The 16,515-nt window shown below is 36.0% G+C and overlaps 2 protein-coding genes across 3 annotated transcripts in view; both read left to right on the top strand.

Moving 5' to 3' along the window:
• The window catches only part of LOC121371395 (neuroglobin-like), a 77,910-nt gene extending 68,358 nt beyond the window's left edge, over positions 1 to 9,552 (top strand). For both annotated transcript variants that reach the window (XM_041497262.1, XM_041497261.1), the window contains exons 2-4: positions 2,226 to 2,367; positions 6,004 to 6,235; positions 8,231 to 9,552. In XM_041497262.1, coding sequence (XP_041353196.1) covers positions 2,237 to 2,367; positions 6,004 to 6,235; positions 8,231 to 8,389 — 522 coding nt within the window. In that variant the 5' untranslated portion in view covers positions 2,226 to 2,236 and the 3' untranslated portion in view covers positions 8,390 to 9,552. The remainder of the gene's footprint in view (positions 1 to 2,225; positions 2,368 to 6,003; positions 6,236 to 8,230) is intronic.
• A 4,927-nt stretch (positions 9,553 to 14,479) lies between these two features.
• On the top strand, positions 14,480 to 15,604 carry LOC121370058. The gene has a single exon (XM_041495158.1). The coding sequence runs from the start codon at positions 14,480 to 14,482 to the stop codon at positions 15,602 to 15,604; it is 1,125 nt and encodes a 374-aa protein (XP_041351092.1).
• The last annotated feature ends 911 nt before the right edge of the window (positions 15,605 to 16,515 follow it).

The following is a 16,515-nucleotide window of genomic DNA, read 5'->3' as shown; positions in this document are numbered from 1 at the left end:
ATTCCTGTCATGCGCAGTGAGTTGCCAACTGTTAGAAAGCATAGCCCCGACATACTTCTCCATTTCCTCATTGTTTTGGTTAACATTACTAATATTTATGTTTAGTGCATAGATTTTGTTATTGACTGAACAGCGTCTTTAAAACACAACACACAAAAAAAGTTTTAAAAGTTTGGATCAATTCGGCCGCAGCAAACGGATTTTAGTTGGGGGGGTTTTCAAGAACCGGGGAGACAACCAACAGCCTTTAACTTTAACCATGGCCTACAAAGAGGATCCACGATCCACATACCGCTTACTCCTATTAATTTATCCGCCTTCTAGGTTTCCCTTAGAGGGCAACTCCAATACGGTACTGCAAAGGAATGAACTCCACTGGTTCCTCAGTGGGTATTACCCATTTGTGATAAAACTTCAAGTATGCATGTCGAATGCCTTTTAAAATGAAACAGAATCAAAATTGCAAAATAAACATAAAAATCAATGACACAAAATATCTGTTATAGATTAAAATAAGTTCCATTAGTATTCCTCCTCCCTTCCCCACACGTATTGGTCAAGAACAATTTCATACTGACATCGGAATTACCGAAGCCTGGGGACACGTGATCCCAACACTCAGGTCTAACATGATGGAAAAGGTTTAAAGCTCACAAAGAGGTCATATAGTATTTAAAACATGCTAGGGGAACATTTCTCCAGAACGATGAGCAACTCGCGTCTCTCCGAGAGCATATGCATGTTCCACCTGACACACACTTCAGCATTTCGCCAACAAGTCTGGCCAGTTTTAGTCGATTAAACTATTATAGGAACAGGTTTTCGTTTCGTCGACTGCCAGACAGTGTTTACCATCGTGTTCTGTTATGATCATACTCATTTGGTTACCGCAGACATCGTTGGTGTTGTAATCTGTCGTGTAGGTTTTCACGTATAACAACATCAGCCGTCTGTATAAATACAAATCTGTTGTTATTTCATCACAAGATATTGGGAACAGATTGACTTCACCATTGTCCAGATTAAATGCATACTCAGAAGTTTCCGTTTACCTTTACGTTGGATTTGAGGCATGTTTTCTCTATGCATGTCAAACTACTGGGCAAACGAGTTTCAGATTTGCCATTTGTTTCTTTTTCTGTCTGTGCTTTCATTTTGCCATGTATTAAATAGGTAACTTCGTAGTTGGTGGTGCACTCTTAAATATTTACAGCATAAAAAAACATATGCAGAGCTTGTTACCAACAAATGTTTTTCAAATTTTAAATGCAATTGTTATGCAACGTACACTAGACCTTGAAACTAGTGTAGACTAAGGTTGCTGTCGTCCTTTTAGCTGACAAAATCTGACTTAGTTTGTGTTATTATTATAATTATAGGTTTTCCTATTTCCATTTCAGTACAAAACATGGATTGTAGGTGTTATACATGTATGCATATTATTAACCCGTCGAGAGCAGCCAGTATCAAATATGATACGCAAAACCTAAAAAAGTAAAAAAGTAGTTTGTTCAATAAACATTAAATTACTCAGTATGCCTGATGTATTATATTTGATACAGAACAGACATGCCCTCTATCATATCTTTACACCCACCTCCTAAATTGTACCCCACTAACATCAAATATATTTTTCTGTCTGCTAATAATGATAACAGTTGAGAGTGATTATTTAATTTTGACCCCTATATTAAAGGGAACATGAAACTTTTGATATCGTATCATATATGATACCCTGGGTATTCAAAATTAAAAACCTAATGTATCACATATAATACGGTTCCGAAATTGGTAAAAAAGTTCAACATTTTAATTTTGCTATAAGTTTAGTTTTTCTTGCACTGTTTGTCAATTGTTAGCCAACTGTCATACTTTTCACTTCACAGTTTATATGTTCAGGATCTCTAGGGTTAATATACACTCAACGAAAAATACAAATGGGCAAAGCTAACCACTTTATAGCGTTTGGCACAATTTGTACCCAACATTTTGGCAGCATATGGCTGCCTTCTGGGGAATTCAATTCTCTCAACTGTATGCGTAATGTCTCTGTTTAGGAATAATATGGACATTACGTAGATAATTAAGATAATTGCAATACCCTAATGAAGGCAGAAGAATATAATGCTGCCGAAACATTGGGTACAAATTGTGACGAAACAAATGCAGTATTACGTGTGTGTTATATTAGTAGTTTATAATGGTTTGTCTTATTTCTATTTCAGTGTGATGAACCATGGGTTGCGGGAGTTCTTCAAACAAAATGAAGGTCCCCTTCTCCGAACTGGACAAAATGTACATCAGAGAAACATGGGTTCAGTTTTCTGATGGTGGAATTGTAGAAAGCGGACAGCACCTTTTCCTAAAGTAAACACCTATTCACATTTTATGTATAGAATAAATATTCTAAACACATTAACAATACACAAATATGCTAGACTGCACCATCAGATACTTGTATATAGATGACATTATCAAATCATAGATTTATTTATATAGAATACTAAACGAACATGCCTGTCATACCATCTTTATGAAACGAGTGAATAATTTTGGTATCTGACGAGCGAAAGCGAGTCAAATACCAACACTGTTCACGAATTTCATAAAAGTGGTATAACAGGCAAGCTAGTTTATTAATTTTATTTATTACAAACCAACTGCAATCAAGCCGCAAAGCAGAAGTAAGCAGATGTCGAAACCTACTACACGCTATCTTTCTACGAATTGGGTCAGCAAGTGACCTACGTCACGCTCACGTCACGCCAATATTACATTAGTTAGATATTTAGTAATTGTTATGACATGAGCAATATCTTACACTGGTGTGTAATAAATTAGTATATCAACTCGTATGTTATAAAACGGAGATTACTACAAGACTGACTGTTATGTTCCGGCATGACTGAAAACGTATCGAACGAGCGAAAAGGGAGGCGGATATGTTTTTAAACATCGAAATGCAAGATAAACGGTATCTTACACGAGTGTAGCATTTTATATTGTCAAAAACCAAGTTTAATAGGAATTTAAAAGTATTTTCTAACTACAACGCGCAATCGTGCATGCACAATTAATATATATCGCAGGGCAATCAGTTTCATTAATGTGTTCATTTCATTGATCGGTGTGGTTTTGGTCTCCAGCTCATTACCATGGAGCAGCCAATCAGATGTCTTTAAGTTGATACCTAAAATGTAGTGTTTTCTCCGATTGTTACATTCATCGTGATAACACAATTTGTTATGATATATAGACTATTTCATCGGGAGTTTGTTTGTTTTTTTTTTTTGGGGTTGTTGTTGTTGTTGTGTGTTTTTTTTTGGGGGGTGGGGGTGTTAATAAGATTTGTTATGTCAACGAGTGATGTGTGCATACCATATTTTGACGAATTACAAAGCAATGCGTATGAATACTAAATAAGCTTGTCACGAGTTAACATAAAACTCGTATTCGATAAAATAAAATGGTATATTTATTATATACATCTTTCTTAATTTTGGACACTATCTTTCGCCTTTTGTTAATATATTTCACTTATCTTATATAAAACACGTAACACCATGATATATTTGTTCCGGTGCAACTTGTATAGGGAATTTACTTGACCATGGACTTTTAAAAAGAAATAAGAATAAAATAAATTGCCTTAATTTAATTATTAAATTAATATTTGTTTAATAATACTGCTATGAAAACGTTCCTAACAAAGTTATCGTCCAAAAACCAAAACCAAAACATGAATCGAACTCTGTGAAACATTAACTTACACTCAAGGAAGGAAATGTTTTATTTAACGACGCACTAAACACATTTTATTTACGGTTTAATATGGCATCAGACATATGATTAAGGACCACACAGATATTGAGAGAGGAAACCCGCTGTCGCCACTTCATGGGCTACTCTTTTCGATTAGCAGCAAGCTAGGGATCTTTTATATGCACCATCCCATAGACAGGATAGTACATACCACGGCCTCTGTTACACCAGTTGTGGAGCACTGGCTGGAACGACTTACACTCAACTACAGGGTAATGTCACCATTATATGGCTTCGTACTCGATCAGTTCCAGATATTTTACTGGCAATGCACTTCATGTTAATTTTTTATAGATACAATTGTTTAAATTACTTCTTTTTTTCAAATACGATCAGATGCATTGGTAATCATCAAACAAAAAAGCGACGACGCGACACCGACCTCAATAATTAGATCATAAGAATTTACAAAGGAGATAACTGAATCGTGAACTTGTTCACAAAAATATAAATATCATTTCCATATTTTCACTTAAAACAAAATACAGTGAAAATATGACTTTTCATCGAATATCACTTTTATGTTTTCTGCAGATCCATATATTTAATAGTCATGTATATAATACGGTAATTACATGCAAAGAACACCTGAAACTGCTTTCTGGTAATATATTACTTCTCGGAATCATACCTAGTAGATATAAGAGATATATTGTTGCTAATGGAAAAAAGAAACGTGTTTCCGTTTGTGACGGAACATGCTCTTAAATTTGTTTTCGCCTAAGGCGATTTTAATTGTGTTAGAGGCCGTGTGCAGTTTAATTGCACTTAAGCCCAGATGGGCAACTTGTGATGTAATATCTCCGCGCGACCGTACACATCCAGCCAGATGCGGAGGCCATGTGGCGAGTAGTTACATAATACCTCTGCGAGTGCGGTTTCAACGACCGTGATTTTGGCGACCAAGGCGTCAGTAAGTCTGACGATCAGAGAAATTATACCGACTCTGGAAGAGGTGGAATATCAGATGATAGGGGGAGGTACCGCCTTGTACCCCCAGGCGATTCTGATTTTTATAATAAATAGCTAGTTTTTAGAGATATCGAGGAGAACCAAAAAGGAACGTTTCCCGGGAACGTAGTCCGTTAGGACTTGGTAAATATCATTTCTGCTTTGTTGTATAACCTTGATGTGATTGATGTGACTTTTAATATTTTAATACTGTATTATACCAATATTCTTTAGACAGTGTCTTCGGTCATCTGACGAAGTAAATCGTAGTCTTACTGTTCTATATTTTATACGAGTATTTGGTAATATAAAGCTTAGCCAGTCATCCTAGAAGACCTAGGTAAACTGTAGGTTATTGTCTTTATTGTGATAGGTACCAGTATTAATTCTGTGTTACAAGGTTACTGAATGAGTAGTTAGGGTTAATTAAAAATTAACCCATTAGGAATAGAGCTGTAATTCCTTTATTAATTAAGTTCCCCAAGAAGCGTTTCTCAATTATCACACGTTACTGAACGAGTAGTAAGGGTTAATTAAAAATTAACCAGTTAGGAATAGAGTGGTAATTCCTTTATTAATTAACTTCTCCTAGAAGCGTTTCTCAATTATCACACGTGTGGGTGTTGTGTCACGGTGAAGTGATTCGCATATTGTGTAACTAGACACCTAGAGATTAACTAATTAAGTGATCAGTTCTGGGTTGTTATTATTGTTGTTATTAATTAACTACTACGGCTGTACATTTGTCAGCGTAGATTAATACAGATTCCAAAGTGTATTGTGTTTTTGTTGTGTTTCTAGTGAACTAAACGTGCTATAATAATATATACTTTATATAAGATCGTATCTCTGATCATACCTAGACGAGCCATACTAGGGTTTAACCGCCTGTTACAGAGAGATCTAATAGATATACAGTTAGGAGAGATATTTTGATAATCGTGTTTTATTCAGTTACGGGTATTATAGAATCCCCGTGACACCGTTGAAGAATTATCAAATGTTTGATATCTGATAGCCGAATATTAATCAACTAATGTACTTCTGTGATGACGTTAAACAAAACCAACGTTATTTACTTCAACGTAGGCCTAGTATTTCCTGGTTTTACTTCAACGTAGGCTTAGTATTTCCTGGTTTTACTTCAACGTAGGCCTATTATTTCCTGGTTTTACTTGACCCAAAGGACATTAAGATAAAAACAATACTCATATTTACCTGTGTTTTCAGGATGTTTGAGAAAAGGCCAGATATAAAAGATCTCTTCCTGTACTCAAAGGATGGGAATGTGGCGTCAAAGATGTTCGGGAAGAACCGTCAGTTCAACAACCATGTGCGCCGGGTGTTCGAGATGCTGGGGTCGGTGGTGTCGAACCTCGATGAGTACTGGGATGTCGAACCCCTTCTCGTCAGTCTGGGCTCAAAGCACGCCACGTTTGCCCTTCAGAAGGACTACTTCTTGGTAGGAGATGTCATACGGAGCAATAATAGTTTTGATACGCACGTTTTTCGGACAATTTTCGTAATAGCTATATGGCTTTAAAAATAGCAGTCCTAAAATCGTATTTGTACATCATAGAGATCAGAATGTACTGAAAGACCAGGCTACGATATACACACCTTAAAATTAACTTTTATGACCGCATACTACGTTTTAATAATGTGAAATGTCTTCAGTTATTACTGGGGTGTTTTGCCGTTAATTTATATGATACTGGTAACATTTATATAGCGAATATCATGGCGCCATAGTATTTGTAGTAGCTCAAAATCAATTTTATGCACCAGCGTAAATGGAACGGTTTTATTGTAGCCAGCATCAAGAAGCTGAAATCAACAACAAACATTTAACAAGAAGCTGAAATTATCAACTGCGATCATAAGGCTGATTAAAGTTAATGAAAATCACAAAATTGGTGGGTGTGTGGAATTGAGGGGTTAGTTTCGAAAAACAAAAACCACACACACGGATTGCTAATTTTAAAACAGATAATGAGCGCAATTTAGAAAAAGTACCAGCAGTTCAAATTCTTATTTAGAAAAAAAAGAAAATGAAAGAAAAACAACACCGTCCAAAAACATTCACGCACTTCTATATTTCTATACGTTTCTAAGATTTTAATGACAGTGAAATGTTCCAAAAATAACTTTATTGCTGTTTTGGAGAGGGTTAGGGTTAGCAGATGTGGTCACTGCCTAAAGCGCCTATTTTGCCACTAGACGATATTTACATGCTTGTTTTGTTTTTGCGTCTTGTTATTTTTTTTTTATTATAATTTGTTTTATAACTGACATGTAATAATTTAATTTCCTACGTCTCACATTTCATTGTTTAACGTTAAACACATCCTACTATTTAAATGATATTTTTGTTTTTGCTCACTGGTGGGTTGCTTCATTCAGCAAGTTAGTAGTACAGTATTGGTAGATTCACTGTAATTATTGGTATTCGTGAGTATTTACTCGTATTCGAGATCTTATATTCGTGATACGTATTGTATTCGGCACTTGGTGTATTCGTTGCAGCTCTAGTGTTAATACATTTGTGTTGATCATCACTTGGTTTGTTTTGTTGGGGTTTTTATTAGCCACACCTCATGTATTCCATTTGCAAGAAATATTGCAAATTAAATTATTATAAAAATTCAAAATATATTTTGTCAAACTGAATGCATTTTAGCGACATGCCAGTTTTCTCGTTTTGTCGTTTTGTCGCAAGAACCATGCATATATCTGTTAGAAATGATGTGTCTTTTACATCAGTACATGACCAAAAATACATTAAAGAAAAATAATAAAATGTCGAGACATTCCCCATTGGAGTAATAATAAATCCATCACCATTAAAACGTATTTACTGAAAGACAAGAGTAGTCTATGTAGCGTTTCCGGTTTTAAATCTTATACAAACACAGTGACATTTACTGGGGTCATACATGTAATTAGCTGTGGGCGGGGAACGACTAACAGGCGCGTCTGCAGAAATGTTAGCAGGGTGGCGTCTAGACTGTGGCAAGCGAAGATTATTGGGGGGGGGGGGGGGGGGGGGGGGTGGTCGATATGGATATAATCACCCGATATGTATCAATTTATATTTTGTTTTAGCTTAATATACATTTGGTTTATAAATGTTTATAACTTCACTTGTATGACAACCTTTGTTTTGTTCATATATTAACCAAGAACAAACATTGTTTCAATAACCATTTGTATTTGTTGCTCTTGATGATGTTCATCACTTAATTTTTGCATTTACCATAGTTCGACACCCAATAGCATATATTTCGTGCCGGGGTGTCGTTAAACATTCATTCATGTTCGTTTTCATGAAAATGTCTGGATGTTTTATTTGTCCTATAATTATTCCAATATATTCTTGAATTTAAAAAAGAAGAAGAAAGTATGTTAATTATAAATACATTATGATCTCACCACGGTTATTTGATTTTAATTTCAGTTGTTCGGAGATTGTCTGATGTACAGTTTGGAACGAAAGCTGGGGGACAAATTGACACCGGAAGCGAAGCAGGCGTGGCACCGCATGGTTAAGTTCGTAATACCGCTGATGATTTCCGGTTGGACAATAGGCACGGCCAAACTTAAAGGACATGGATGACGGCCACGCGATGCGTATCTGAAAACATCCTTTGGATATGCTCTTTTGGCCGAGATGCAGTTAAAGACATTTACTATTCGACATGTTACTTATTATAAACTAGTATTCGATTAGTGTAAATTGTTTACACTCGGGTCTATTAATGCTTGGATTTATTTTCAAGACGTAATTTTAGAAAAGCATCATGAAAATGTCCAAAAATAGAGCAATTACAAATAATATATTTATATATATATATATTGTTAGTATACTTGTACATACAAAACATGATAAAGAATTCAAAACAGGATCACAGAGAAATCAAATCAGCTAAACCAATCGATATGTTTGACAAGCTATACACTGAAAACATCTGTAAATGTGACATATTGAACATATTTGTAAATCCACCTTGGAATATTTGTTATATCAGTAGTTTCAAACAACTATAGAACGGTTGGTTGCGATTTTCGAACATGCAGTTACTTCTTGATTATGTCTGGTAGAGTTGTGTATAGCCTATTCTAATTCGGTCACTAGATAACCAAATGTCGACAACGCAGTCTACATCAGCTATAAAATGGAAGTGTCCAGGTGTTCTACAACAACAACTACTACTAGATATAATGTTCTCAGTGTATTCTATGTAAGCTTCCAATACAGGTAGATATAAAAACAGATTAACCGTCATATACAACTATTTCCAGAGTATTTTTACATCAACTATAAAAATCAACAGTTTACAGCAACTACTAGAAACCAGTGTCTACATCGAATGCTACATCTGGATTCAAATGTTCATAGCATATTTTACATCAACTATTGGACAGAAATGTTCAGAAATTCCACGCCAAATACTAGATACAAAGGTTCAATTAACTAAGCTCGTACGGGAAATAAATGATTACATATTCAATGTTTACTACTAGAATTAAAATTTCAAAAACTCTGCTACGTCAACCACCAAATACAAATCAATATTCACAAAGAATTCCACCACCATATACATACGTTCATTTAATATGTCTCAGCGGAGTGAAACGGTCACATGTATATCGTAGTAGGGTCATATCTCTGGAGTCCGTGACCATTTTTCTCCTACCTTTTTTTATGATTGATTTGACTACCTGAACCATTATAGAAAACAAATGAGCTCCTATGTACCTCCAGAATGTGACGGCTAACTCGGCCAGAGCCCAAAATTCAAAATGGCCGCCGTCTGCCATCTTGAAAAACATAAAATGCTATATTGGATCTGTCGTGTCAAACTTGGTCTGAAAAGACCTCACATTTGTACATGTAGCTCATCTGGGTGCAGAAATATAGCATTTTATGTTTTTCAAGATGGCAGACGGCGGTCATTTTGAATTTTGGGCTCTGGCCGAGTTAGCCGTGACATTCTGGAGGTACATAGGAGCTCATTTTTTTCCTTAAATGGTTCAGGTAGTCAAATCAATCATGAAAAAAAGGTAGGAGAAAAATGGTCACGGACTCCAGAGATATGATCCTACTATTGTCACAATGGTGAAACAGTGCCTTGTCTTGTTGAATGCATTCTGAATTCCTGTTATTTCATTCAGAACAATTCTGTGGAAATGGTTTTAATGAACAGGACTTAAATGTGTGGTACATTTACAACAATTATTGATCTGGTAGGTTCTAGGTTCGCCTCTCGATACCTGTTCCAATCCAGAGTGGGTTTCGACAGCTCACTAAAGAAGTGTAAGACCACTACACGGGGTGAATACTTGGCTCTTACCAACGTGTAACAAAGAAACTATACTTAGTTTGCAGCCATTAAATTGTAGATTAATCTACTCAAAGTAATACATCTGGATAATAAAACCTATTTTAAATAGTAATAACAACAACAATAACAACAACAACAACAACAACAACAATAATAATAATAAATATAAAGCATTATATAGATAAATTTATTTAGGATTCCCTTAAAACCAATTATTTCAATTCTGATTTGTGTCTGGTAGAAAACAAAGAAGGAAAAAAACATCGTTGTATGCGTTATTTTGTATCGAGTTACTACTACAAACACCATAATGACCATAAATGCATCAATAACAGATGTTCCAATTCCCAGCAAGAAATGTAAGTGTATTGTAATTTAATAATTTAAAGAGACTATTACAATGGCTACAAACTTAGTATAGTCCATTTAATCTTTGTCTAGGACAGACGACATAAATAGGTGAGGTGTTTCCAGGACAATGTGCTTGAACTTTAGTTATATTTAAGCACGAAAATAAAATATACAATAAAATGAAATATATTGTTTTGCTTCAAAATTTAAAGTGATTCTTTATGCCAATTTTAATGCAAAACAATTTGTTAAAAAAACCCCACATAAAACCCCAGATGACGCAACCAGTCACTTTTGTTTTCCTCAAATTCATTAAAGTATGTACGTCATCACGTGTTTGTAAAGTATTACTCAACAGCACTGATGTTTCCACCATTTAACATATTAAGATAGGACCGATATACGTGTTGTGATATATAGGTCTGCATGTCGGCGAACAGTGATAGTACGCTAGTTTTGGCACGTACAACACTATCGATTGTTCTTAGTCGTTCATGCATTGTGATTCACATTTAACGAGAATACTCAGTTTTTGGAGACTGTTGTCCTGCTGGATATCGTTGTTTGTTTATTTATATGTATTTACTGTTTACCTGTGGAATATAGAGCATTTCTTGTTCAAATTACTTTCATAAAAAATATATATATTAAAGTGCCGTGCACAAAATCTCACAATAAATACAGGGATATCAAGAACATCTTGTTTTAAATGTCAAACATACAATAATAACCGCATTACGTGTATGGCATAGATTTCATTTACCTGGTTTCTTTAGTATTCAAATATGTGACTTGAAAAGTGCCAAAAAAGTACTATATAATTATTTTCAAACAAAATATTTTTAATGGGGAATTATTTTTACATTTTCAAAATGATATACTTGTTTTCAGCCCAGAAGAAAATATGTATTATATAAAAGGCATCCGAGTCTTTAGAACAAATATTACGCAACTTGAATTGATAAAAGGCAAGTTCTAGTTATTGATTGTACTAATGCTTGTATATATGTACATTTATTGATTTATATGTCTTTACTTCATTTGAATAAATAAATAACAGAAAAAAAGTGTTGTTTTTTAGGGGGTTTTTGTGTTTTTTTGGCCAGTAAGTAAAATTCTCGCATAATATATTTGGTTTGTGATTAACGTTAAAAATAATTTGAAGGAACATTTTTATTAAAATGGATAATAAATACCTATTCTTAAAATTGTTCAGTGTATAGGTTTACTGATTATTTTAATTTTTACTGCAAAAAGCTGATGCATAATTAATTTTAAAAATTATTACCAAATTGCCGTCGCACAATGATCTAAATTTCAAGAGCTGCTGTGTGAAACTTTCATATTGGCCTGGGCTGCAGAACATCATAGAAAGTAAACATCTGTTTTGCAATTTAAATAGTGATTTTCCAACAATAAGAGCATTGTATTCTTTATCAGTAAAAGGCAGTTCACAACAAGACTTTTACCCAACACCTTTCCCATAAGTCTTTTAAGAAAGTACATTTGGTTAGATTATTCTAACATAACAAATTGCATCAGAAACACACACACACACGCACGCACGCACACACACACACACACACACACCACGAAGATACACAAACACTACACATACAGAATCATGCGCATACACCACACATGTACCCATACACCACACGCAGACATATACACAAACCATACGCACACATACACATACCGTTCGCGCGCGCACACACACACATACACACACAAACACATACATACGCACACATAACCATACACATACACACATATATAACCACACACACACTTACACACATAACCACACACCACACACACACACACACATCCATGCAGACAGACACACACACACACGCACGCACACACACACACACACGCACACGAAGCAACTCCTTACAACAGTATCACATTACTTTATTAACTACAGACATTTAAAAAAAAAATTCATTAAGTTTCAGGGTCTAGCCCATAGACTATATCTGTGCAGTCGGTTATTAATCTGATTAAAATCACCTCCACTGGACATATAAGATGGTTGGGGGTTTTCTATTGTCGTCCAGTAGTTTATGGCGTCATCGATAGATGGCGAAACCATACAGTCGTCATTAAAGCGAGGGTCAACTCAAACAAGAGCCTTATGTGTTGTAAAGATGCATACCTGGGCCACCAACACATACTGACACTTTAACAAATGAAAAACGCGTAATTTTAGAGTTAATAAAAACCCATGATTATTCCTGCTAATTGGGGGTAGCCATTTTGTTTCGTTTTTGTGACGTCCGGTGTTTGAGGGCGCGAAGTGCCCGACCTTTTTCTGGGGGTCCAGAGGCATGCTCCCTCGGAAAAATTGAAATCTCTAAAAGCCTAAAACGATTTTTCCTGTCATCTGTAACTTAAAAATGGATATTTTTAACAATGTTTTTAGACTGCATGTATTTTGTAGATTGTATTTTTGTTATTAAGGGTTTGTTTGTTTGTTTGGGCTTTATTTTGTGGGGGGTTTTCGGGGGGGGGGGGGGGGGGGGGGGGGGGGGGGGGGGGGGGGGGTATTATTATTATTAAGATAATGAAATTTTAGCATACAATAGGAGATTTTCGGCAACTGTTTATTATAACCTTAGCAACAGAAAAGGTAAATGTACCGTATCTCAGAACTATGATCAGTTCCTTTAATAAAGAACATATTTATAAAAAACAAAACGCACTACCATTGTATCATCACGAATCACCGCCAACACACGCAGCCCCTATTACACATGTGTAGTTCACAAACGTTTTCAGCAAAAGGTATTGCATAAGGTATTGCAACCCATTCCATTTGTGTCAGTCATGCGTCATATCATTAAAATGATATCCACATGTTGGGCGTAAAACGTTTTTAAAGACTTGGAAATAACTGGCATCATAAAGCAACTTCTATGCCCAAATGACAGAATAATATTGCTTGATATATATGGAAGCCAGAGTCGATTTGAATCCCTATATAAAGGTCAAGGCATAAACAGGATTACTTTTTATTGTTAACCTTTAAGTTCTAACTTTAGTTGATAAATCAATGGAAGGTGAACTGCTGTTGTTGTCATGTTATTATCGAATGCTACGAGGTCATCAATAGAGTAAAAAGTACAATTAAAATTGTACACTTCAGCTTTAGTGAGGGGAGTGCTAAATGACGAAGAGAAGCAAATTAATATTGTTGCAAATGCTACAATTAGTAGAATTAGAATTTTTTGAAGAAAGCAAACGACCATTATAACTCAGTTTATTATATATACCTCACCAATCTAATTAAAATTAGTTCAACTATTAAATGTGGATTTAACAGCAGCCAGTTGGAGCTCATGTCCACCAATCAAAACCGTACTTGCAGAATCACGCCAGTGATTTAAAAATAATTTGAAAACATTCCGAATTATCCTGAGGGTATAGGACATGTTTCGTGTGAATTACGAATGCCTTAAAACATATTTTATTTTATAAAAGAAATGATTTGTAAACTGAAGACTGATTTTTTTATAAATAAATAAATAATTTTTAATGTAAAACTGAAGATTGATAACCCATCCCGTACGTATTGGTATGGTTCGCTGTACTGCGGCGACTAAAATAGACTCGCACGATATTTTTAGAATTTGTATGCTCCCAAATTGTTATGATATCTTAATTAGTTAATATAGTCATTTGTGGTTTCGTTCTGTTAGTCACACACACCGGAAGGTGCGCACTTCTTGGGTGGAAGTCAGAAGTCTTAAGTAAACATGTGACAAGCATGTCTTTTGTTATTCTGTTTCTGTTGACTTAAAACATGGTGGCAGCGGTAAACGTCGCTTAAATTGGTATTAGGATAACTCTCTGAACCCCAACTCTCAACGATTACTCGTAATCTGTTTCGAGTACCGTGAAAAGCACAGTTACCGCGCCGACGTGTGGAAAAGTATACTGCACGAAAAAAAAAAAAGAGACGTCACAACTGTACCTTCGTCTTGCAAAGATAGATTTTAGTTGAAATGTCCAGCGATTCTGACACTGATAATTCACCTCCTGCTGTACCAGTGCCACATATTAAAGCACCTGGTCCACTAATTCTTTCGTCTGAAAATGTTCAGAAAAAATGGTCTCTATGGAAACAGATGTGGGACAATTATGTTATCGTATCTCGATTGTCTGCGCATACTGAACAGTATAAAATAGCTCTTTTCCTAGTAACTACTGGTCAAGAGGCACTGGAAATCTATAACGGTTTTGAATATGAGGATGGGGAAGATCGAACACAGCTAGATGTTATCATTCATAAGTTTGACAAGTTCTTTGCGGGAGAGATAAATGAGATTTACGAAAGATACATTTTCAACCAGAGAAACCAGAAAATAGGTGAAACATTTGATGCTTACTATGCTTCTCTAAAATATCTTGCCAAAACTTGCAATTGTGGTGACTTACATGATAGTCTGATAAGAGACCGTATTGTGCTAGGTATACAAGACAATACCACTCGCAAACGTTTGTTACAAGAACGCAAACTTACTCTAAAAACTTGTTCCGACATCTGCAAAAGTGATGAAGCTGCATCTACGCAGATGGGTGCGATTGCGACACCATCTCTATCTGAAGAAATTCACAAACTGCAATCTCGTAGAACAAAACCTGCTCAGAACAAATCCAGATCTGCTGAAACTCGCTTCTCTTCTTCGGAGAATAAGAAACTCTGCAAATTCTGTGGGAAGAGACATGTTTTCCAAAAGAAACTATGTGCTGCATGGGGAAAATCTTGTTCCAAGTGCAAGCAAATGAACCACTTTGCTGTTAAGTGTCCTCAAACGAAAGTACACCACATCGACGATGGCTCTAACACTGTCGAATCCGATTGTGAGCTGATCCAGTCAGTGGGCGACTCCCAAAAGACTGTCTTTGCGAAAATGGAAATTGCTGGAAAACCTGTAAAATTTCAGATAGATAGTGGATCCTCAGTTAATATACTGCCAAAGAAGTTCGTGAAAAACACTAAGTTAAGGCAGACCGAAATGACTCTGAAAATGTGGAACAAGTCGAACCTGAACCCTCTTGGCACTTGCAGGACAATTCTGAAAAATCCAGCAAATCGTAAAACAAGACCTACAGCCAATTCTTGGTAAGCGTGCTTCAGAACAGATGGATCTGATTCATATAAACTATGATAACTTCCTGGTGGCCTCTGTGGATGACATAAAGAAATATGATGACGTGTTTAGCAACGAAATTGGTGACCTACCTGGGACTGTCCATCTACAAGTGGATGAAAATGTTACACCAATAGTTCTTCCTGCTAGACGTCTTCCTGTACATCTTAAGGACAAGGTAAAGAAAGAACTTGACAGAATGGTCGAGTTCAAGGTCTTGGAAACTGTAGATGAGCCTTCTGCTTGGGTAAGCCAGATGGTGGTGACAACTAAGAAGTCGAGTGAATTTCGCATCTGCATTGACCCAAAGGCACTGAATTCTGCACTGAAAAGAGAGCACTATCTCATGCCTACTCTCGATGATGCGTTACCTAATTTGACTCAAGCAAGGATTTTCTCAAAATTGGATCTCCGTCATGGTTACGGGCACCTGAGACTTGATGATGAATCATCCAAGTTGACTTGTTTTCAAACACCATTTGGTCGATACAAGTGGCTGCTGTTGCCATTTGGTCTTTCGGTTAGTGGTGAAATCTTCCAAAAGAGACTGCACCAAGCTCTCAGTAACTTTGAAAATGTCATATGTGTAACTGATGATGTCATTGTGTATGGCGTTGGAAGCAACGACAAAGAAGCAGCTGCAGATCATGATGATAAACTTTACAAGTTGCTTGATCGTTGTCTTACTCTGGGAATCAAGCTGAACAAATCAAAATACAAATTCCGCATGAAACGGATCTCTTTCCTGGGACATATCATCAGCAGTGAAGGTTTGCAGGCTGATCCAGAAAAGGTAAAGGCAGTAGTCGAAATGCCGAGACCAAAGGATGCTGCTGCTGTCCAACGTTTAAACGGAACTGTAGCCTATCTCTCTAAGTTCCTGCCTC

The sequence above is a fragment of the Gigantopelta aegis genome, chromosome 4 (genome assembly GCF_016097555.1).
Source record: "Gigantopelta aegis isolate Gae_Host chromosome 4, Gae_host_genome, whole genome shotgun sequence".
Taxonomy (NCBI): domain Eukaryota; kingdom Metazoa; phylum Mollusca; class Gastropoda; order Neomphalida; family Peltospiridae; genus Gigantopelta; species Gigantopelta aegis.
The sequence above is the reverse complement of the archived record's forward strand: the minus strand, read 5'-3'. Positions and strand labels throughout refer to the sequence as shown.